This window comes from Phacochoerus africanus, chromosome 12 (assembly GCF_016906955.1).
Source record: "Phacochoerus africanus isolate WHEZ1 chromosome 12, ROS_Pafr_v1, whole genome shotgun sequence".
NCBI lineage: Eukaryota > Metazoa > Chordata > Mammalia > Artiodactyla > Suidae > Phacochoerus > Phacochoerus africanus.
This window is the reverse complement of record NC_062555.1, coordinates 60,207,565-60,232,516: the sequence shown is the minus strand read 5'-3', so window position 1 is coordinate 60,232,516 and position 24,952 is coordinate 60,207,565. Positions and strand designations below refer to the sequence as shown.

The 24,952-nt window shown below is 36.9% G+C and overlaps 1 protein-coding gene across 1 annotated transcript in view; it reads left to right on the top strand.

The window, feature by feature from the left end:
* Positions 1-24,952, top strand: part of MALRD1 (MAM and LDL receptor class A domain containing 1) — a 600,618-nt gene that overhangs the window by 451,305 nt on the left and 124,361 nt on the right. The window contains exon 34 of the mRNA XM_047755391.1: positions 11,320-11,521. Coding sequence (XP_047611347.1) covers positions 11,320-11,521 — 202 coding nt within the window. The remainder of the gene's footprint in view (positions 1-11,319; positions 11,522-24,952) is intronic.

Below are 24,952 nucleotides of genomic sequence, written 5' to 3'. Positions count from 1 at the left end.
CGTTCCTTTAAGCCCTGGGATTGATTAATTCTCCTGGAAATTTGTTGGACCTTCATCATTTTTCACCTCAGGGAGATTTTCATCTATCATTTATTTAGTTTCTTCTAAAAAAATCTATTAAACAACTATGGAAACTTCTGGATACTATCCCCTAACATATATTCTCCAAGTTTTCATTCCTTGGCCCTCTGACACTGTGACATTGGGAGGGTCACTTGGTCCAATTTTCCAGTTCACTTTTTCATGTTTAATCTGTATCAGTTCTGTAATTCAGTTCACCTCTGAGGGCTTTATTTTAGCAATCGATTTGTTAATTTCCAAGACCTCTAAAGGCTTCTTCTTCATATTACTTTGTTCTATTTTATAGATATGATGGACACTGCAGTCTCTCAAGGGGATTAATTATCATTCTTTCTTTATTTCTCCACTTATTTCTATTAGCAGTTGTTCTCTTGGTGTTCAGTATTCTGTTCAATTTAGTGTCTCTCTTGTAATTTTTCTCAGCTGTCTGGTTACTTACTACTGGCTTTCTATTCTTATATGTGGATGAGTCTATATTGGATAATATTACTGATTTTTTTTTCTTTTTAGGGCCACACCCATGGCATAAGGAAGCTCCCAGGCTAGAGGTTGAATTGGAGCTGAAGCTGCTGACTTATGCCACAGCCAGAGCAACACTAGATCCGAGCCACAACTGTGACCTATACCACAGCTCATGGCAATGCCAGATCCTTAATCCACACTGAGCAAGGCCAGGAGTCAAACCAACGTCCTCATGGATCCTAGTTCATTACCAGTGACTGAGCCATGATGGCAACTCCATTGAAGATGAATTCTGATTTAAGATCTCTGGTTTTATTGCTCTGTTGTAAAGGAGGAGGTGTATTTTCTAGTGGGCCAGCATTTCCGGTGTACTGGTAGCTTATTTGTTGAGGGAGCCACAAGGACCTCATGGCAGTCACAAGGCCCCCCACCCTTGCTTCTCTTGTCTGAGTGCCCATTCATGGAAATGCCTGGGCCAGATCTCAAGCTCCAGCAGTATTCACCCACCTTATGTGTCCTAAGTGTGAACACTAGCATTAGCAACTCCTAACACAGGGGCTCACCCGGCTGTTTACAGAGTTCTTTGATTCATTATGAGCTGGTGACATATGCATAGCTCCTCCTCTATGCTGTCCATCTCTTTCTGAGTTATTCCAGAATTCTGCCAGGAACAGTCACTTTTTTGTGGGTCTATTTTTTTTTTTCCCCTGTAGATGTTTGCAAGTTCCTCAGTTTTGTTTATGTCATTTCAACCAACAGTTTCCATTTGGGTTAAAACATCCAGAAATTCTTACTATTTTTATATGTTGGTAGGTGTGCTCCTGATTTTCCACTGCTTCTGTGGATTTCTTTCTTTCAGTATTTTTCCTGTCTTTGCAGTGGAACATTCTTCAGCTGTATAGGTGAGCATGTGTTTTCAGTTAGCCATCAGAACCAGAAACACCTTTTCCAAATATTTACAATTTTGTAGAATATGCTGAAAGAAAAGTAAATCAAGTCACAATTCCATTTTTTTTTCTATTTGCTGTTTTGCAGTCTAAAATTTCCCTCGTTTGGAGAGAAGATGTTTTAATGGCATGTTGAAGGCAGTCTATACGGTGGTATTATTAAGTGGGAGAAAAAAATCTTGGAGGTATCAGATTAGCACTGAACACAGGTCATTCTGCTTTTAAGGGTCATGTGCTTGGTGCTTTATTTCTGATTACTCCTAAATAGTCTGTCTCTTTCAAAAGAATGTGAGGTCAGTGTCGTAGAGCTAAATACAGATCACTTCAATTTCCACATATATAGTAGCCATAAATTTTTCTCAGCTCTTCTTTCTCTGATACAGCCTGTGATGTTTATTGCAAATAAGTGATGTTCAGGAAAGGTAGCTGACTGGAAACCCAGGTCCTAGGCCCAGCTTTTTATGTTCCTAATGACTGGAAACTTAGAATTTCTAAAGCTCTCAGGTTCTCATTCCCCTTATTTAGCAGGATGCTAGCGATGCGTGTGTAAAGAATCCGAAAAATTTGAAATTGCACCCTGCAATTATTTTTGTTTATTTATTTATTTATTTATTGCCTTTTGTCTTTTTAGGGCCACACCCACAGCATGTGGAGGTTCCCAGGCTAGGGGTCTAATTGGAGCTACAGCTGTCAGCCAACGCCAGAGCCACAGCGACGTTAGATCCAAGCTGCATCTGCGACCTACACCACAGCTTACGGCAACGCTGGATCCTTAACCCACTAAACGGGGCCAGGGATTGAACCCACAACCTCATGGTTCCTAGTCGGATTTGTTTCTGCTCTGCCACAACGAGAACTCCAAATTATTTTTTTAAATCCCATGAATGTGTTAACCCTTTATGATGAAATTGCCCAGCCGACATTCTTATTAATATGAGTCATCCAACTGTATGAACTCTTTTGTTCAAACTAGATCATATCTGATATGTAAAAGCCAGCACAGGAATAATAATAAAAAAGAAATGCATTTAGTGTTGGCAGTTGCTTTATGTATGTAATTTTTACTTAAACCTGATAGCAGACCCAGCTGGAAGATATTAACATTTCATCTCTTAATAGAAGGTAAATCAAAGTTTTAAAAGATGGCATAATTTAGCCTGAGACATCCAATTAGTATGGGCAGAGCCAGGATTAGAATCCGGGCCCTAGCCCCTGATGGTAACACTGCTCAGCCTTCTTATTACTAAGTGGGTAAAACTCTGAAGGAAAGTTATATGCTTTGTATTATTCTTTAAGGAGTTGGAATATTTTTTTTCCATGAAATTCAGTTTTCCTCAAAACATCTTACAAATTTGCATGCTGACCATTCCTTAAATTACAAAGAATAAATACAAGGTTATGTCTTATTTTTATGACTGTTGGAGAGGGAAACAATAATTTCAATTAAATTGCACCAGCCATAATACCACCTAATTATGTTTATATGCTTTTTAAATATAACAGAAATAACCAGAAATGACTCTCTTCACCACAGATATTCACCAACTCACTTGGCTGATCCTTCATAGTTTGAACAGGGTTTTCATGTCAATGAACTCATTTAATGTGCCCTGAGATGTTGCAGAGCAAAGTGGGCCTCCCTTTCTCATCTCAAATGAGAAAGGCGAAGAAAAAAGAGTGATCTATTTCCTCAGTCTTTTGAGAGAAAGCTGAAATGTAGATTGTTCTTCAATTCAAGTTCCGATTGTTCTAAGCTTGGTTTAAAATAATTATCCATTCTTCTTCTTGCCTATTTTTTTTTTTAATTTTGAGACACCACAGCTTATTTATAACTCACTGACATCCAAACCCACAAAGAAAACTGTGATGCTGTTTTAGTGTGTGAACAAGCAGCTATTTGTAAAGAGACTGAGAGAAGCATTGCTAGTCCTCACGGCAGTGCCTGAATAATCCTGTTTTTCGTAAGTATATACATTTCTTTATCAGATAAAAATGATGCATTTGCTAGGGTAGAAATTGTGCAGTGAGAAATGTGCCAGGTTGCCTTTACTCCCACCCAGCGAGTCACTTGGTCCCTCGTCCCCTGTGAAAGATCTAAAATTTAACTAAAAGATCTCCAAGATCCCGTCCAACGCTTAAGTTCTTAAATTTTTAGCTTTTTCGTCCTTTCATGCTTTAGCAAATATTTACTGAGTCCCCGTTAAGTACTTGCCAGCACCTGTCCTGGGCATGCATAAATAAACAAAACAGGCAACTCCCTGCACTCATACACTTTATGTTCTAACGGGGAAAGAGCCATTAAACAAGAGGAAATGGGATGGGCGAGTAAGCTGGGTAGTCGTCTTTGAAGACTGTGACACATAAAGCAGTCTGAGAGGATGGGTGGGGCTGTGTGTGGCCAGGGTGCGCTGCCTTAAGCTTTGAGTGACCACTGGAAGGAGGTGTGGTTGTGAGCCATGCAGATACAGGGGCCAGACCAGAGGAACACCTCAGAGAGAAAAGGCAGTGCAAAGACCCAAATCGGGAGTGTTCCTGGTGTTTAGAGAGACTGGCAAGGGATCCTTGTGGCTAGAGCTCGGGAAGGCAGAGAGTAAGAAGACACAGGGGGAAGAGGTAAGGGAGAGAGATCTTAAAAGAGCTTTTATCCCATTGTAAGGACATTTTTACTAAATCTGTTAGGGGGCCCAGTTCTAGAACCCTGCTCTTACTGAGTTCTTAAGTGCCTCCTTTGATATAGCATAATGTACCTCGTGCTTTGATAATTCTTGCCTCTGATCAGGCAAAGGTACTTGGTCTCTAAAGAGAGAGTTGGAGAAAGCAGTTCACACGGGTAGGGTTAGAGGGGCTGTGCCACCGGACCTTTTTATTTTATTTTATTTTTTAAATAAAGTATAGTTGATTTACAGGGTTTCTTCAATTTCTGTTGCACAGCAAGTTGACCCAATCACACACAGTTCCCTGTGCTGTACAGTAGGGCCCCATTGCTGATCCATTCCAAATGTAGCAGTTTGCATCCCAAAACCCCAAACTCGCAGTCCATCCCACTCCACCCCCACCCCCACCTTGGCAACCACAAGCCTATTTTCCTTGGCCATGATCTGTTTCTGTTGTGTCGATAGGATCATCTGTGCCATATTTTAGATTCCACAAATAAGAGATATCATATGGTATTTGTCTTTCTCTTTCTGACTTACATCTCTTAGTATGAGAATCTCTAATTCCATCTATGTTGCTGCAAATGGCATTAGTTTGTCTTTTTTATGGCTAGAGTAGTATCCCATTGGACGTTATGTACCATATCATTTTTAAATGTCCAAAATTGGAAATAGAAAGTGTCATGGAAAGATGGTAGGGGGGAAAGAGAGTGAGTGCCTGTGTTTAGAGGACCTGGTGACTATTTGAATAATTGCTTTAATTGGCATTGCAATGGATGAGGCAATTTTGTTTTTCCAACAAAATAGGCAATTGAGTGAATCAAAGCAAATGAGTCTGCTTTGCCCAAAATTAGTATAACTTGTCCAGCTTTCTGTTCATTAGTATTAGCATGGTATATCTTTCTCCATCCCTTTTTTCTATTCTGTGTCTATATTTAACTTGAATTTCTTGTACACAACCCATGGTTGGGTCTTGTTTTTTAATCCACTCTGATAATCTCTGTCTTTCAATTGGTATGTTTAGAAAACTGATATTGAAAGTGATTATTAATAGTTAATACCTAGCCTGTTTTTTACTGTTTTACCTTCGTTAACCTTGTTCTTTCTTTTCACGTGCATGTCTTAGCATTCTTTTTCACCTCCTTTGTTTTAAATGAGCATTTTTTATGAATTATTTTTTCTCTTCTCTTAGCATGTCAATTATACTTCTTTTTAGGCTTTTTAAATTGTTAGACCATAAGTTTGGAACTATGTATTTATAGATAATCCAAGTCGCTTTCAAATAACAGTATGCCACTTCCTGTGTTGTGCAAGTACATTGTAACACAGTATTCTCAATCTCCCCTCCCTCTCTTATAATATCCTGCCTTACATTTCACTTGCCCCAAAAGCTAAAATCACTGAGTACATTCTTATTATTATTTTAACTAAACCATCTATTATCTAATTAATGATAAGAAAGATAAATTTATTTACCATTATTTATTCCTTCTATTAACACCCTTCTTTATGTAATCTGATTTTCTGACCATATCATTTCCTTTTCTCTAAAGAACTTCTTTTAAATTTACTTGCAAGGCAGGTCAGCTAGCAAAAAATGTCTTCAATTTTTCTTTTCTAAGAAAAATCTTTCTTTCTCCTCTGTTTTGACAGATCATTTCACTGGATATGGAATTCCTTGTTGGAGTTTTTCTTTAGGTACTTTCAATATTTCATCTCACTGTCTTCTTCTCTGCATGGTTTCTGAAAAGAAGTCTGATGTAATTCTTATCCCTGTTCCTCTAATAGTTGTTTTTTCCCCTCTGGCTTATTTCATTAGATAGATTTTCTCTAAACTTTGGTTCTCTGCAGTTTGAATATCATATGCCTCATTGTAGATAAATACTGGGACTGGTATTTATCCTATTGTTCTCGAATCTTCCAGGATCTGTGGTTTGTTGTCTGTCACTGACTTTGGAAAAATACTGTTGATTATCACTTTAGATATTTCTTCTGTTCTTCCTTTCTTTCTTTTCCTACTGGGATTCACATTATGCATGTCATTCCTTTTGTAACCATTCCACCATTCTTAGATGGACTGTTCCAGTTTTTCATTTTGCATTTCAGATTTAGAAGTTCCTGTTGACATAGTTTCAAGCTCTCTAATTCTTTCCTCTGCAGTGTCCTGTCTGATGAGCCCATCAATGGCATGCTTCATTTCTGTTAGAGTATTTTTAAAAATTTCTAGCGTTTCCTTTCGATTCTTTCTTAGAGTTTCTAATTCTGTTTACATTGTCCATCTGTTCTTCCATGTTGTCCATTTTTTTCGATTACAGCCCTTAGCGTGTTAATCATAGTTACGTTAAATTTCCTGTCTGATAATTTAACATCTCTACCATATCTAAGTCTGGTTCTGATGCTTGGTCTGTGTCTTAACAGCCTGACATGATGTACCGGGTTAAAAAAAAAAAAATCAGTTCCTTGGCGTGAGATTGTATGTCCATCTGGCTGGAGGTTGTGCTCTGTTTACTGCTTGCTGTAACTATAGGTATCAAGGACTTTTAGTTCCCCTTTTGTCCTTGTTTTTGTCTCCTCTGTTGTCGTCGGGTTTCCAGAGAGCTTTCTTCCTAGATAAGTCTCCAGTGTGCTATTCTTTCTATTACACAGAAACCCTATTTACGTGTTGGGAAGTTGTGGGGTGGAAGAAAAGTCTCTATAGGGCTAAGATTAGGTCTCAGTCTTTTAGAGAGTATTTTAGTACCCCTGGGTTGAATCCTTCACAGTTGTCTCTCAGATTTTTTTTTTTTTTTACCTCCTTAGGTAATACAGGAAGACTAGAGGAAGCTGGGTGGGTAATTTCCCCACATGGAAAACTACTAGGGGCTGGAGCTGATTTTCCTTTCCCCCCATTTGGTTAGGGTCTGGTAAACCTAGTCAGCTGGGCTCTGTTTAAATAGTTTGTCTTGAGGGCAGGCCTTACTGAGAGGCACAGAATGTTCTGGGTCTACTTCAAAATGGCTACTTTTCCTCTCCTCCTGTCAAAAACTTGAGAGAATTTTTCTGTGATTTTCCCTGTAAGGACCTGATAGGGCTCCTGAAGTTCAAACTCATACAAATTTGGAGATGCCCCCACCCGGAATGTTTACCTTTCAAACTTGTCCTCAGTGAGCCTCCAGCAAATCATCAACTACAGTTTAGGTTTTTCCTTCCCTGTGACTGCATCCCACTTGGGTTTCTGTCCCTGGATTTCTGCTTCATTTGAGTTGGGGTTCTAAGCATCTACCTGTCTCTCTCCATAGTCACGATTGCCCTGTGACCTCAGTTCACTGAAAAATTTAGGAAGAGTTGTTGATTTTCAGTTTATTCAGCTTTTTTTCCCTGTCATGAGGACTAGACTGACTGTTTCAAATCTCTCCTTGCCTGCTGTCCTGGAGGCTAGTCGGAGGTCTGTGTTGTACACGTGTAATGAATCGTTTAACCTCTCTCTACGTCTCTAACTGCAGACCTGCAGAGGGCAGTTAATAGTCTTACCCTATACCCACACTTGTAGTAGGATTCATAGAATGTTATAAATGTGAGTGTGCTAAATTTGTATTAATGAGGCAACATTATTCTTAGTTCTTCCTTTATTAAGTGAACGTAAAGCCTGTAGCCTCCCTTCTGAGAAAAATTTTTTCCTTTTTCATTACTTTCGATTATTTTCTTTCCTTTCATGTAAAATTTGAGTGTTTTCTAATGAAACCATGAGACATCGTGCTCTGCTAAGGATTAAGTATGGTTCAGTTCACTGCTTTGCCCTATCATTGGTGATTAAAGAGGAGACCAGCTGAGAGCAACTGGGGGCCAAGTAAAGCCAAGGCTTCCTCTCACTGATGTATTTTACACACTAACTTTAATGAGCTAAATATACTACAAAAGGGATAAAATGTTTCTGATACCCACAAGTGTCCATTCAGAATCTCAAAATCATCATGAGGGACCTGGAACCATGGAGACTGTCTAGTTGCAGGAGAGGAACTTTGGGAAGAGCGACTAATGAAGTTCTTTCAGTTCTTCATCTGGGCGTCCTACCTATACGGGTATCGTGGATGGAGCTGGTCTCTAATATCCACACTATTCTGGAATTTAATCATCACGACCGTGTTTTGTATGACCTCTTCATTTCTGTTGTTGAATGTTTTCCTCCAAAGGAATGTTTATTCTAAGTAAATGCTTGAGGAGTCACTTGCTCAAATCCTTGACATGTACTTAACTGGTTAATGTTATAATATTTGTATTTAGATGGTATAATATTATTTTATTTTGATTCTCTGTGGTTTGATTTAGCAAGTTCTCTTCAAATTTTTCCTACCCTATGTTATAAGTTTGCATTATAATGTCACCTTCGAATATAATACACATTTGGTTGTAACAGATAATCTTCATTATGATATATATGTATGTATTCTTTGAGGATATTTTGTTTTTATAATAAAAACTGTGGTAACAATGATTGTTTTACAATATATAATGTTGACAATTATTATAGTTATGGTGTGTGTTCAACCAAAATTTAGAAAGAATGTCAAAATAGAAGTAGCCAAATTATTTAGCCAGCAGTTATTTCTAGAGAGCTCTTTTAAATAAGTTATTATTGCAATATGAATTTACTTCCAGTAAAATGTGTGTAATAAAATACAAAAGTAGAAACAAATGAAATTAGAATTAATTATTTTTGAGGAAATTAGCCATTTTAACTTTTCGAAGTGATAGATGTTTAAATTTTTTAAATAAATACTTTTCTAAGTGTTATCAACACATTCATACAAGAACTCTCAGGAGATAATGAGTATTATTTCCATTGAAAGACAAAAAAATGCCGTAATTTTAGCCTTTAGTGGATTTCCTATAGGCCATAAATAAAATCTAGCATTAAATGGAGCCCAGAAATGATTCTTCTAGCTTTTCCCTTGGCCATTGTGGCTGTAGAGACACTTTACATAGCATTCAGTTGTTCAATTTAATACGTTGGTGGTACTATAAATACATATTACTATTGAAACAACAAATGAACTTGTCAAAAGTTTCATTGAAATTAAGTAATGAGTTAGTAAATCTGATCAGATTTTATTTGGCCAGTAGTAGGATCAGGATGAAATGATGGGATACAATAGATTATATCTATTGGGGAGCTAATGCTCATGATGAGAGGGTGTGAAAAGGATGGCCAGGAAATGTCATGTGGGGTTTTGAGAAGTAGAGTAAAAAGAGAATGGAGAAAAAAGGAATTTGGCAAGAGTGTGTAGAATTGATCAAAGATTAAAAAGACTGAAAACCAAGAATAAAATGAAATGTTAAAACAAAATAAATAGATATATTAATAAATAAAGCATGTGTGTGCTAGAGGTTTGGACAAACCCAGAAAAGGTTGGCTTATGTTTTCATGTAATTTGGTTTTCTGAAATAATTTTCCAGGAAAAAGGGTTGTAAAATAAATAATATAAAGCTGTTTCCTTTAAAATCTTTGTGATGTAACCCAGGATTTCTGTAAAAGGAAGGCTCAATTTAGTTTGATTGTATAGAGTTGTTCTGTCATCAAGCTCAATCAGAGGCTTCATACGTTTTTATATTTAACTTTTAACAAATACGGAAATTTTGCATGAATTTGGGAACTAAGTATATACTAAATCTTGGAGCTAAAAACTCTCTGGGATGAGTCTTATGTGTGAGACAGGAAACAATCAACTAACCCAAATTCTTTAAATATTGAATCTTAGATTATTTTATTTATTGAAGATCAATATATAAAAGGAAATTTTTGCTTAAGAATTATCTGCTTTTCCAAAATGTTTGTGTTAAAGTCTCACTTTTTGGGTTTCCAAACTTTGAACAGGTTTTTCTCTTTTTCTTTACTCTATCATCTTGATTGGCTTTTGATGTTATGTTTAATTTTCATTGATAGCTGGATTTCTGACCTGATCTCAGACTTTCTGTAACGGTAGACTTTGGCAACAAGCTTAATTTCTGGGTCTGGATTATTTGGTGGATTTTGGTAGTATTTCTAGAATGTCAACAAAATATAATAAGTAACAAAATGAATAGTATTAGCCCCTTCTTCTTATACTATAAATTTTGAATATATTTTATAGGATAAATTATTTACAGGTAATTGTTGACACTAAGAAAAAAGTGAGAAAGTGAGATTTTTCTGTAGAAGGGCGTATCATTGAATAATATCACTGTCCGTGCGTTTTCTCATGTCTTGTTTTTCTGATGTAAAAGAAAATGTTGTAAAAGTGATTGCTGAAATGCATTACAAGCCATTCTTCATATTATAATGTAATATAATGGCTTGTAATGCATTTCATATACATATGTAAATACACACATATAAATACATATACATATACATATATAAATATACACACATAAAATGATCATTGGAAACGTTCGGTATAAAAATATAGAATAGTATTTTTTTAATTTACCTTTTTTGTTGTCTAAATACAGATTTTTTTTGAAGAGCACAAGGAAATAGCTATTGTTTTTTTCTTTTAAATTGTTTTTACTATTTAAAAAAATGATCAAAACTTTTCATGGTGGATGGTTGCAAAGCTAATTCTCTTTCTATTTCACTTGTTTGTCGAATATGTTCGTCCTTGTACTTTAAAAGTCCTAATTATTGATGTTGGTGAATTCAGGTAGATTTTCTGTGAAAATGTTAAATATTTTCTATGCATTACTTTGGTTTCTGAGATGATCTGTATAGTCTCATGTTCATTTACTATGAAGATTTTCTCTTTTTCCGGTAACACAATCTTAGTTGAACAGGAATAAAGTTTTTTAGCGGTGAAAATTCTAGTTGGACACATCCTCCAGCTTTTAAATACTTCCCTTAGTTACAGTTAGGTGCCATGTCTAATTTGGTACATAGACATTCATAAGAAAAAAATACACACAAAGGTCTAATTCACCAAAGAAAATATAACATCCATAAGCTCACTCTATAACCACAGCTGGCCTAAGCATAAGCTGGATATTGCCCACTCTCTTATAGGACAGAGTCTATTTGCAAGGATGATTAAAAGTGTTATCATTAAGCTGTCCCATTGCCAGACTCCCTGCTTGCAGTAACAATTTGGATGTCCACAGTCCTCTAACATCCAAACCATCGAGCTGATTTTTCTCTCTCTTGTTTTTTAATTCTGCATTCTTAGGTGTATACTATTGAGGCATCTGGACTAAACTTCCTGGTGTGGTCAGTGATTGGCAATAAAAGAAGTGGTTGGATGTATGGACATGTACCCCTTTCCAGTAACAGTCCGTTTAAGGTGGCATTCGAAGCGGATGTAAGTGGGAGAGAGAACATCTTTATTGCCCTCGATGACATCTCCTTTACCCCAGAATGTGAGTTTGGAGGTAAGTGATGCCTTCAGACAATGGGAAGTACAAGTATGGTTTTTAATATATAAACATACAGAAGAATTGGGAATTTCTGAGGAATGGCAATTCTTTTTGTGTCCAGTCCTACTCACACCCTGTAGAAAGAGCAGTATACATATCTGGGAAGTGAAGTTGTTCTGCCCATGAAAATTTACTGTGGAATTTTCATACCCTCTAGGCAACAAAACAACTTTGACTAAAGTTCTTTAAGAAACCCAGAGGAAATTTAGTAGCATCGTAGCTTTATTGTCTACTTTTTTATTGCCAAAGGTTTACAACAACAGCTCAAAGTAAACATTCTTCTGTTCACCTGACATTTTCCAGACTGCCTTTTCCATCCGTATGAGCTTTTCCCCTTCCTGGGGCCATTTCCCTTCTTCTAACTGTTTCTACACTATAATCTAGAACACTTATTCTGTCGCATAAATTTTTTAAAAATCTTATCATAAACTCCTTTCCTAAGAAAACATCACCTTAATTAAAATCTGAATTTCTGTTCCTTAATGTGCTTCCACTTAAGTGGCTATTTGTTCTCTTATGAAGTCTTCACATGTTCTTTCTTTTTCTTTTTCTTTTTTTATTTTCCTGCTTTTTAGGGCTGCACCCACAGTGTATAGAAGTTCCCAGGCCAGGGGCCTAATCGGAGCTACAGCTGCCAGCCTACACCACAGCCACAGTCACGCCAGATCTGAGCCAGATCCGAGCTACGTCCATGATATACACCACAGCTCACGGCAACGCCAGATCCTTAACCCACTGAATGAGGCCAGGGACCAAACCTGTAACCTCATGCTTCCTAGTTGGATTCGTTTCCGCTGCGCCACAATGGGAACTCTTAAAGCCTTCACATTTTCAATGTTAGATAGGAGGGTTATTGCCTTTCAAGCTACTCCATGCCACTCAAAATTGTTCTTATGGCCTTATTCAAAAATATCTTCTCTTTTTAAAGCCACACATCTGAGTTATTGTCTTACAGTTTTCCACTGAATCATAAATCCTGAGAAGTCAACTTCCAGGTGAATTAACCCTTGTAAAACATTGACCTTTTAAATTCTGGTCATTTTCATAAATATTTTTCCTCATTAATCAGCTCCCATAGTTACATTCTGAACCACACCCTATGAAAATTTAGGATTGAAAAATCAAATCATTGTGCCCTCTACTTTTTGATTATTCCTCCTAAACCTGTTTTCCAACATAATTAATAAGAAAAAAATATAATTCTAGATTTGCGATGTTTCCTGTTTTTTCCCATAATGCAACCTCATTTTCTTTTTTCCCTAATAAGCTCAGATTTAATGATGTAACACCTCAATTTCATTCTTAATCAAGCATTTTGAATTCTATGACCTATTTTCTTTTTCATTTTAACATAAATTTGTGTCCTACTTATGTACCAGGAACTCTGCTAAGTATGAGCACATTTATTTACCAAATCATCCAGTGTAGAATATGTATCTAGCTCATGTTCCGTCATAATGGATTTACCCATCTTTGAAACTGACTTTCTAGAACTATTTACATTTTCCAAACTGCTGCTGGGCATGTTTATTGGGACCACTAAAATCTTCAACTTATAAGCTTAGCTGGGCTCTAAAGGATCTGAGATGCATTCCCTGGCACCACTTTTCTACAACAATCCTTGAATCCACCAGTCTCTCCCTTGGACTTTCTTTACTCTTGTCCATATTCTTATATTGTTTGAACAGAAAATAGAACCCTTTTATATCAAACTTCCTTGATTTTCTCTTTCCTCCCTCCAAATGTGCCTGTATCTGCAACCAAATTCTTTTTGCCACAGGGAAAAAAGTGTCCACCTTATCAAGAGTAAGTGTCTATTCTTGGTCATTTCCATTCTCAAGTCCTTCTTTTTTTTTTTTTGTCTTTTTTGCCAGTTATTGGGCCGCTCTCGTGGCATATGGAGTTCCCAGGCTAGGGGTCTAATCGGAGCTGTAGCCACCGGCCTACACCAGAGCCACAGCAACGCAGGATCCGAGCCGCATCTGCGACCTACACCACAGCTCACAGCAACGCTGGATCTTTAACCCACTGACCAAGGCCAGGGACTGAACCTGCAACCTCATGGTTCCTAGTCGGATTCGTTAACCACTGTGCCACGCCGGGAACTCCTCAAGTCCTTCTAATTATTGCTCCATCAAAGTCATCTCTGCCCTATACCTTCAGTATCTTTTCTTTCATTCAGTATCTTTTCTTCCATTATTCTTTCTTAGCTCTTTATGCACACACACACACACACACACACACACACACACTTTTCCCCTAATTTGAGCTTTTCAAGAGAAAGAGGAGCTTGTATATTTCATCTCCAAAACCTAACTCAAGTTCTAGGCAATTTGTTCTGAAAAGTTACTGTTATTCTAAATAATAAGAACAACAATTATAACTGTGTGAGCAGCAGCAGCTCTAGCATTTGCCTACGTATAACTGAAATCTTGCCCATTATGTTATGGAACAGATTCTGTTGTCAAGGATGTTATTTTATTTTATTTTATTTTTTTGTCTTTTTAGGACAGCACTTGTGGAGTATGAGGTTCCCAGGCTAGGGGTCTAATCGGAACTGTAGCCGCCAGCCTACGCCACAGCAGTGTGGGATCCAAGCTGCGTCTGTGACCCATACCACCGCTCATTCAATGCTGGATCTTTAACCCACTGAGCGGAGGTCAGGGATGGACCCGCATGCTCATGGATGCTAGTTGGGTTCGTTAACTGCTGAACCATGATGGGAACTCCAAGGGTGATTTTTTAAAAAGACTTTTAGGAGTTCCTGTCCTTGCTCAATGGAAATAAATCTGACTAGCATCCATGAAGATGCAGGTTTGATCCCTGGCCTCGCTCATTGGGTTAAGGATCTGGTGTTGCTGTGAGCTGTGGTGTAGGTCACAGATGCGGCTTGGATCTGGCATTGGTGTGGCAGTGGTGTAGGCTGGCAGCTACAACTCTGATTAGACGCCTAGCCTGGGAACCTCCATATGCTGCAGGCGTGGCCCTAAAAATACAAAAAATTTAAAAAAATAAAAAGACTTTTTGGCATTAAACCATGAATTCTCTTCTCTTCTAACTTTATGTAATAGATTGCCTCCATCAAACTGTCAGCCAGAGTCCAGGATATCCAGGCATAGTTTTTATTGCAATGGTTCATGGTTGATTCAGGCAGATGCTTTTAGAAAATTATCAATTAAACTAATTTTCCTCAAACTGGGATATGCAGACATCCCTGGTTACATTCCAGAGAGTGGGCAATGCCACCAAATAAACTTGATGCAACTTCATTGGATTTCCTTGAAGGTTTAGAGAGAGAAGTTAAATGTAGTGTTCTATGCCATTAGCATGAACACAAATCTACTTATAGCATGGAATGCCAAAGATAAGCATAAAGCTTTAAAGAAATTTTGATCTGCCTTCTCCTCTGTGCTTTGAGGTACTATGTGGCACTGTTGGAGACGTGCTTTAAAAGATGATTGGACCATTGAAAAATGGTCATGGAATAGACAATATTCATAATACATTGTTGAATATGTAAGGTATCACCAATATGACATAAATTATATAAGAATATATTGCTTGATTTAGAGAAATAATACATAAAAACATGAAATCCATTTTAATAAGTTATCTATCAAGAAAACATCTATAAGGCTGCAAGAACATATATGCATAATCAATTCCTGGGAAATGGGATTATGAATGAGTTCTATTTCCTTCTTGGTATTTTTTCTGCCTTTATAAATATATATTCAGGACAATATTTTTCATAATTGGGAAGACAATAATTTACTTTATAAAAAATGTCATAAGCTCCTGATATATATAACTAAGAACTAATTTTTATGTAATGGGGTTGGCAGTATCTTGGGAGCGCTAGAAGAATGTGGGTTCGATCCCTGGCCCAGCACAGTGGGTTAAGGATCCTATATTGCTGCATGCAGTTTAGTTCGGGCTGCAGCTCAGATCTGATCCCAGGCCCAGGAGCTCATTATGCCATGGGTCAGCCAAAAACAAACAAACAAACAAAACCTAATTTTTGGAAAATAATTCCTTTAACCTTTCCCTAAGTGGAATTATTTATTTGAAATAATGTGGGAACTCTATCATGGACCATTTTTGTTTTATTACTTTTAATCCTGCATTTTTTCAATCGTTATTACAATACATTAAACAATACATAAAATACTTAAAGGTACCACACTATATATATATATGTCAATGGACTGAATGCCCCAATCAAAAGACACAGAGTGGCTGAGTGGATAAAAAGGCAAAAACCTTCAGTATGCTGCCTACAAGAAACTCACCTTAGGACAAAAGATACATATAGATTGAAAGTGAAAGGGTGGGGAAAAATATTTCCCGCCAATAGACATGACAGAAAAGCAGGAGTCGAAAACAGACTTTAAAACAAAAGACATAAAGAAAGACAAAGAAGGACACTACTTAATGATTAAGGGATCCATCCAAGGAGAGGATGTTACTATCGTCAACATATATGCCCCAAATACAGGAGCACCCAGATACATACAACAAATACTAACAGACATAAAGGGAGATATTGATGAGAATACAATCATAGTAGGAGACCTTAATACCCCCCTCACATCAATGGACAGATCCTCTAGACGGAAAACCAATAAAGCAACAGAGATCCTAAAGGAAACAATAGAAAAGTTAGACTTCATTGATATCTTCAGGACACTACATCCACAAAAAGCAGAATACACATTCTTCTCAAATGCTCATGGAACATTCTCAAGAATCGACCACATATTGGGACACAAAGCTCATCTCAATAAATTTAGGAGCATAGAAATTATCTCAAGTATCTTCTCTGACCACAATGCCATGAAATTAGAAATCAACCATGGGAAAAGGAAAGAGAAAAAACCTACTGCATGGAGACTAAACAACATGCTACTAAAAAACCAATGGGTCAATGAGGAAATCAAGAAGGAAATTAAAAACTACCTTGAAACAAATGATAATGAAGACACAACCGCTCAAAATCTATGGGATGCTGCGAAAGCAGTGCTCAGAGGGAAATTTATTGCAATACAGGCCTTTCTCAAAAAAGAAGAAAGATCCCAAATTGACAACTTAACCCTCCACCTAAATGAATTAGAAAAAGAAGAACAAAAAAGTCCTAAAGTCAGCAGAAGGAAGGAAATTATAAAGAGCAAAGAAAAAATCAATAATATATAATAACCCAGTTTTTGAAACTCTTTCAGAAATGTAAAAAGACATTAGCTCTTCTTATTTGCCGTAGTTAGGACATCAAACAGATTAAACTTATGAGTGAGATGTTATTCCAGTAGTTGAATCATCTGATGTTTTTTATTGCTATGCCAAGGTAAAAAAATTATACTGTATAAGAATGAGTCAACCAGAATTAGTTATACATTCGCAATTTTCTTCCAGTTGCCTTAAATTTATAGAATGCAGCCAAGAAACGCATGTAGAATTTTTTCAAGCTTTTTTGAAGTATACCTGCCAATTAAAAATTGTGTATATTTAACATGTGCAACATGATGTTTTGATATACATTATGGAATGATAACTGCAATCAAGCTAAATAACTATCACCTCACATAGTTATGATTTTGTGTGTCTGGTAAGAAAACTTAAGATCAAATCTCTTAGCCAGTTTCAAGTATATGATACAGTATTTTTAATGATAGTCACCATGCTGTATTTTGGATCTCCAGAACGTATTCATTCTGCATAACTGAAGCTTTGTACCCTTTGATCAACATCTCCCCATTTCCCCTGCCAATTAGCCCTTGGCAACCACCATTCTACTCTGTGCGTTCATGAGTTCAAATTTTTTAGATTCCACATATAAGTGAGATCATGCAGTACTTGGCTTTCTGTGTCAAGCTTATTTCACTAACACAAATCCTTCAAGTTCACCCATGTGTCACAAATGGTGGGATTTCTTTCTTATTTAAGACTGAATAATACACACTACATATTCTTTATCCGTAATCCAGATTGTTTATTCATAATCCACACTTGGGATTGTTTTCATATCTTGACAATTGTAAACACTGCTGCAATGAACATGAGGGTGTAGGGATTTTTTTGAGATACTGACCTCATTTCCTCTGGATATATTCCCAGAAGTGGAATTGTATGATCATACAATAGTTCTATTTTTAAATTTCCGAGGAACCTCTAAACTATTTCCCTTAGGGGCTGTACCAATTTGCAATTCCACCAAAAGTGTACGAGAGTTCCCTTTTCTCCACATCCTCACCAGCATTTATCTCTTGTCTTTTTTTAAGAGCCATTCTAACAGTGTGAGGTGATATCTCATTGTGGTTTTGATTTGCATTTCCCTGATGACTAGTGATGTTGAGTGCTGCGTCCAGTGCTGCAGGGCAACGAGAGATCCTGGAAGAGGGACAGCATGGCATAACAAAGCACAGAAGACGCTTACATTTAGAAAAGTGGGGGACCAGGAGGCACTCCGTTCCACGGAACAAAGGCCCTAGGCTTAGCCCCACATGACTTTTATTAGGGAAGGTGACGTAGGTGAATGAGCAAAATCAGGTGCAGATAATGATAAAGCTGTCTCTTAGTGGTTGTGCTCTTGCATGTGCGCCAAATTTGTTTACTGCATCATTCAGCAGTTTCAATGGTCTCCAACAGTTGAGTATCTTTTCATGTATGTGTTGGCTATTTTTAGTCTTTTTTTAAGAAATGACTGTTCAGGGCCTTAGCTCATTTAAAAATTTGATTATTTAGTTTTTTGCTATTAAATTATTTAAGTTCCTTATGTATTTTGGATATTAATGCCTTAACAGATGTATATGGTTTGGAAACACTATTTCTTGTTCCATAGGATGCCTTTTTCACTCTAAGTGTTTAGCTTGATAATCCCACCTAGTGACTTTTGCTTTTGTTGCTTTTGCTTTTAGTGTCAGATTCAAAAAATTATCACCAAGACCTATGTCAAGGAGTTTACTGCCTATATTTTCCTCTAGAAGTTTTATTATTTCAGATCTTATATTCAAGTTTTTAATCCATTTGAGGTTAATTTTTGTGTATGTAAGATAATGATTGAGTTTCATTCTTTTGCACGTGGCCATCCAGTTTTTCCAATACCATGTATTGCAGAAATTATTCTTTCCCCTATTGTGTACTCAATTTGGTATGTTTGTTAAATATTAGTTGATCTTAAATGCATGGGTTAATTTCAGGGCTCTATATTCTGTTCTGTTGATCTATATGTCTGTTTTTATGGCAATACCATATTGTTTTGACTGTTATAACTTCATAATGTAGTTTGAAATTAGGGAGTGTGATGCCTCCAGCTTTGTTCCTTTTTCTCAAGATTGCTTTGGCCATTGGGGGGCCTTTTGTTGTTCCATAGAAATTTTGGGATTGTTTCTTCTATTTCTGTGAAAATGCCATTGAAACATTGGTAGAGATTGCACTGAATATATAGATTTCTTTGGGTAGTATTTTAAAATATTAATTGGGAATTAAGGAGTGCCTATTGAGGCTCAGTGAGTTAAGAACCTGTCATAGTGTCTGTGAGGATGTGGGTTTGATCCCTAGCCTTGCTCAGTGTGTTAAGGATCCAGCATTGCTTCAAGCTGTAGTGTAGGTTGTGGATGAGGCTTGGATCTAGTGTTGCCATAGTTTAGGCCTGCAGCTGTGGCTCCCATTGGACCTCTAGCCCAGGAACCTCCATATGCTACAGGTACAGGCTTAAAAAAAAAAGAACTAATTCTCACTCCAAGAGTGTTATTTATCTTTCCATTTATTTATGTTTGTCAATTTCATTCATCACTCTCTTAAATATTTCAATGTCAAGGTCTTTCACCTTCTTGGTTAAATTTGTTCCTAGGTATTTTATTGTTTTAGGTGCAATTATAAATGGAAATTTTCTTCATTTCTCTTTCTGATAGCTTGTCATTAGTATTTAGAAATACAACAGATGATCTATACATTGATTTTGAATGCTGCATCTTTGCTGAATTTATTAATTAGTTCTAACAGGTTTTTTTTTTTCTTGGTGATATCTTTCAGTGTTTTCTATGTAGAGATTCATGTCATCTGTAAACAGTGACAGTTTTACTTCTTCCATTCCAATTTGGAGGCCTTTTACTTCTTTTTTTTTTCTCCCTAATTGTTATGGCTAGGACTTCCAAGATTATACCGAATAAAAATGGAAAGAGTGGGAATCCTTGTCTTCTTCCTGATCTTAGAGGAAAAGTGTTCAACTTTTCACCATTAGGTCTAATGTTAGCTGTGGGTTTGTCTTATGTGGACTTTATTATGTTGATGTACATTTCCTCTATATCTGCTTTGTGAAAGTTTTTTTCAAAAAGGGATGTTGAATTTTGTCAAATATCTTTTATGCATCTATTGAGAGGATCATATGATTTTTATCCTTTATTTTGTCAATATGGTATATTACATTGATTGGTTTTCAGTGTTGCCATACTTGTACCCTCAGAAGAAATCCCAGCTGATTGTGGTATATGATCTTTGTCATGCTCTGTTGAATTTGGTTTGCTAATATTTTGTTGAAGAATTTGATTTTCTGTTCATCAGGAATATTGGCCTGAAATTTTCTTTTCTTGTGGTATCCTTATTTGGTTTAGGTATGTAATGCTGGCCTCATAAAATGATGGCCTCATAGAGTGAGTTTGGAAGTGCTCCCTCATATTTTTTGAAGAGTTTGAGAAGGACTGATATTAATTCTTTTTTGAATGTTTTATAGAATTCACCTGTGAAGCCATTTTTTCCTGGACTTTGGTTTGTTGGGAGGTTTCTAATTACAGATAAAAATCTCCTTACTAGTCATCAGTCTGTTCAGATTTTTTATTTCATCCTGATTCAGTCTTAGAAAATTGTGTTTCTGGGAATCAATCTATTTCTTCTAGGTTGCCCAATTTATTGGTATATAATTGTGTGTATTAGTCTCTTAGAGTCTTTTGTATTTCTGTAGTATCAATTGTAATACCTTCTCTTTCATTTCTGATTTTATGTATTTGAATACTCTCTTTTTTTCCTGGTGAGTCTAGCTAAAAAATTGTTGAGTTTGCTTATCTTTTCAGAGAACCAGCTCTTGGTTTCATTGATTTTTTCTATTGTACCTTTCCTCTCTATTTCATTAATTTCTGCTTTTATTTCCTTTCTTCTATTAAATTTGGACTTTTTATTTATATACTTCTTTTTGTAGCTCCTTGAGGTATAAAGTTAGGTAGTTTATTCAAGGTTTGTTTTATTTCTTGAGGTAGACATTTATTGCTATGAACTTCCCTCATAGAACTGCTTTTGCACTAGTTTTATTTCAATGTGTTCAATGAAGTTACTTGAAATTATTTCAGTCTTTTGATTTTGTAAAAATTTATTGCTCTATCCTGGAGAATATTCCATGTGTACTTGAGATGATTAATATTCTTCTGCTGTTGGGTGGAAAATTCTGTGTATGTCTTTGGGGTCTGCTATAGTGTTATTGAAGTCCATTATTTTCGTATTGTTTATTCATCATAGAGAGTGTTGTATTGAAGCTTCCTATTGTTATTGTATCTATTTCTCCCTTTGGATCTTCAGTGTTTGCTTCATATATTCAGTGTTTTTTTTAATTTTTTGTTTGTTTGTTTGTTTGTCTTTTCGCCATTTCTTGGGCTGCTCCTGCAGCATATGGAGGTTCCCAGGCTAGGGGTCTAATCAGAACTGTAGCCACCAGCCTATGCCAGAGGCACAGCAATGGGGGATCCGAGCCACATCTGTGACCTACACCACAGCTCACAGCAATGCCAGATCCTTAACCCCCTGCGCAAGGCCAGGGATCGAACCCACAACCTCATGGTTCCTAGTTGGATTCGTTAACCACTGCACCACGACGGGAACTCCATTCAGGTATTTTAATATTGGGTGCCTATATACTTATACTTGTTACATCTATCTATTGAATTGACCCATTTTCCATTGTATATGACCTTCTTTGTCTCATATGAGGGCTTTTGTGTTAAAGCCTTTTGTGTGATATATGTATAGTCACTCTTGCTCATTTATGTTTATCATTTGCATGGGATATTTTTTGTCATCCTTTTAGTTTTATTCTACATATTCTACATAGGTACATAAAGCTAAAATGAGTCCCTTGTAGATAGCATATTGTTGTGTCTCATTTTTTAAAAAAATTATTCAGTCACTCTGTCTTTTGATTGGAAAATGTAGTCCATTTACATTTAAAGCAGTTATTGATAGGTAAGGGCTTACTATTGATTGCCATTTTGTTCACTGTTATTTGTTTTGTAGTTCTTTTGTTTATTCCTCTGTTACTGTCTTCCATTGTGATTTCATGATTTTTTTGTAGTGATATTTTTTCATTCCTTCCTCTTTATTTTCTATGTGTGTTCCATAGGTTTTGCTTTGTAGTTACCATGGGGCTTACATAAAACATCTTCTAGTTACAGAAGTGTGTCTTACATTGATAACAACTTAACCTCAATTACATACGCAAAATTTATTTTTACTTCCTTATACACACACATACACATATTTTGTGTTATTTATGTCACAATTCACAGCCTTTTATATTGCATACCCATTAACAAATTATTGCAGCTATAGTTATTTTCAGCACTTTTAGCTTTTATACTAAAGTTAAATGTGATTTATTCACTACCATTACAGTATTTGAGTATTTTTAATTTCACTTTATAACAACCTTTATCAATGAGTGTTATATTTTCATATGTTTTCATGTCACTAATTAGCATCTTCTGTCAATCTGTAGAACTCCCTTTAACATTTCATATAAGGCAGTTCTAGTGGTGATGAGCTCCCTCAGCTTTTGTTTGTCTGAGAAAAGTCTTTATCTCATCTTTATTTCTGAAGAACAGCTTTTCTGAGTAATGAATTCTTGGTTGGCACTTATTTTTCTCTTAGCACTTTGAATATATCATCCTACTCTCTCCTAACCTTGAAAAATCCTGCTGAGAAATCTGCTGATACCCTTATGAAGGTTCCTTTATATGTGACAAGTTACTTTGCTCTTGCTACTTTCAAAATTCTCTTTTCTTTGACTTTTAATGATTTAATTGTTATGTGTGTCTGGATAGACATCTTTGAGTTGGTCCTGTTTGATTACTTCTGAACTTCATGAATCTGGATTTCTATATCCTTCCCAAGATTTGGGAAGCTTTTGGCCATTATTTCTTTAAATAAACTTACTGCCTCTTTCTCTTTCTCTCTTCTCCTCTGGGAATCAAATAATGAATAATTCAAGCCAAGTCACTAGGCTACCTCAGGGACCACAGTCAGCTTGAAGCCAGCAGCCTGCTAGTGGGAGCACACACAAACATGGCTCTTCTTGGTTCCTGAGTGAGCAGGAATTCCACAGGGAAGTGGCAGAGCAAGACTGGAACTGAGTCACAGGACAGCTCCAGAGTCCATAGCCAGGACTGATATCAGTGGGCCTGCTTCCAGGGGTACAAATGGGTATTGCTGGGTCCCTGTGTAGGCAAGATGTACTCATGGGATGCAGTAGAGCAGGGCTGGAACTGGGTCATAGAACCACTTCAGCATGTGTAGTCAAGTCCAAGGTCTGGTCCTCCCACATCTCTTGACAGATGGGACTGATTTGGAGACTGAGGTCCAGCAGGGCTGTAGCTGACTCCGTTGAGGGATAGGGCTACTTTTGGTCTGTAGCCAGGATCACATTCAGTGAACCTGCCACTAGAGGGTGGGCCTAACTTCCCAAAGTAGCTCTCCTTGGTTTGGGGCTTTACTGGAGTTTTTGCAACCTCCTACCAGGATCCTAAAGCTCCTACTTCCCATGGAGGCACTTTTGTCATGGATGGCTGCTGGCTTGTTGTTTGCAGTTGGGGGATGGAGCTGAGGACCTTCTGTTTTACCATTTTTCTGATGTTCCTTTCCTCATACAGAATTTTTAAATTTCCTCAAGAAGAGGAAATACGCCCCCCAAATACGCTTTCCCATAAAGGAAAGGATGTAGAAATATAGCATTTGTCACCATAGGTTGCCTGGTGTTCTGAGTTGAATAGTGTCCTCCCCAAAATCCATGGCCTTCCAAGATCCTCAGAAGGTGATCTTTTTATTTTATAGTGATTTTTATTTTTTCCCATTATAGCTGGTTTACAGTGTTCTGTCAATTTCCTACTGTGCAGCAAGATGACCCAGTTGCACATACATGTATACATTCAGAAGGTCCTCTTATTTGGAAGTCAGTTCTTTACAGATATAATTACAATGCGAGTTAAGATGAAGTCATACTGGAATAGGTTGGCCCTTGATACGATATGGCTGGTATCATTATAAGGAGAGAAAAAGGGACACAGAAGCAGGCACACAGGAAGAGCATCATGTGATGAAGGAAACGGGTTAAATTGAAGCATCTTTGAGTTAAGAAATGACAAGGATGCCAGGAAAACCAGAAGCTAAAAGAAACTAATGGACTGTTTTCTCCCCTAGAACCTTCAGAGATAGCGTGGCTCTATCAATACCTGGAATTTCAGACTTCTGGCTACATAACTGTAAGAGAATAAATGGCTGTTGTTTTAAGCCATCCAATCTGTGGTACTTTGTTGTTACCGCTGCCCTAGGAAACTAATACAACTGGGAACAGTAAGGTCGACCAGGTTCAACACGGCGCTAAAACACTTACTACTCATTCGACCTGATTTTTCTCATCCCTGAAATAATTATGTCAAAATGTAGGAAATATACCTTTCTTGAAAGAGCTGCCTTAACTCTTTCAGACAAATGAGGAGTCACTTAGAAAAACCTAAGAATAGGGGGCTCTTCTTCCCCCTCCCAGCAGCCCTGGGAGATATCTGCTTTCCTTTAATAAAAACTTTGCTTGCTTGCTTGCTTGCAAAAAAAAAAAAAAACAGAAAGAAAAACCTAGGAAGAATTCTTAAGTAACCTGTGGCATCTTATCTTTTACCAGTTAACATTCCTAACTGAAATATGCTGAATCTGATGCTCCATTAGTTAAATATGCAAGTAATAGTAAATAGCAAGGGATGCTGCTATGGGTTTAAAAGCTAAGAAGACTGAAGTTTTAGGGATTAACTTTATGAACAGTCTTTCCAACTAGATTTTTTTAAAATCGAAAGAAAATAGATCTTTGGGGAGTGAGTGCCATCCTAAAGAAAAGAAATATTATCCTGGGGCATCCCTTTTATCTTAACTTGGTAAATGTACAATGACAGCAACTAGCAAAGTGCCAGACGAAATAATGAAACTTATAAAAAATTCAAGGGGAACAGGCAGCCATAAAACCTCCTTGTTTATATTATCACTGCTAAACGACGGTAGCTCTCACCTCATTCTTGAAAAGAGATTTGCATTCTCGTTTCACATCTCTGGATTTGAACAGCAAGTATTACTCTGGAGCATTTCCAG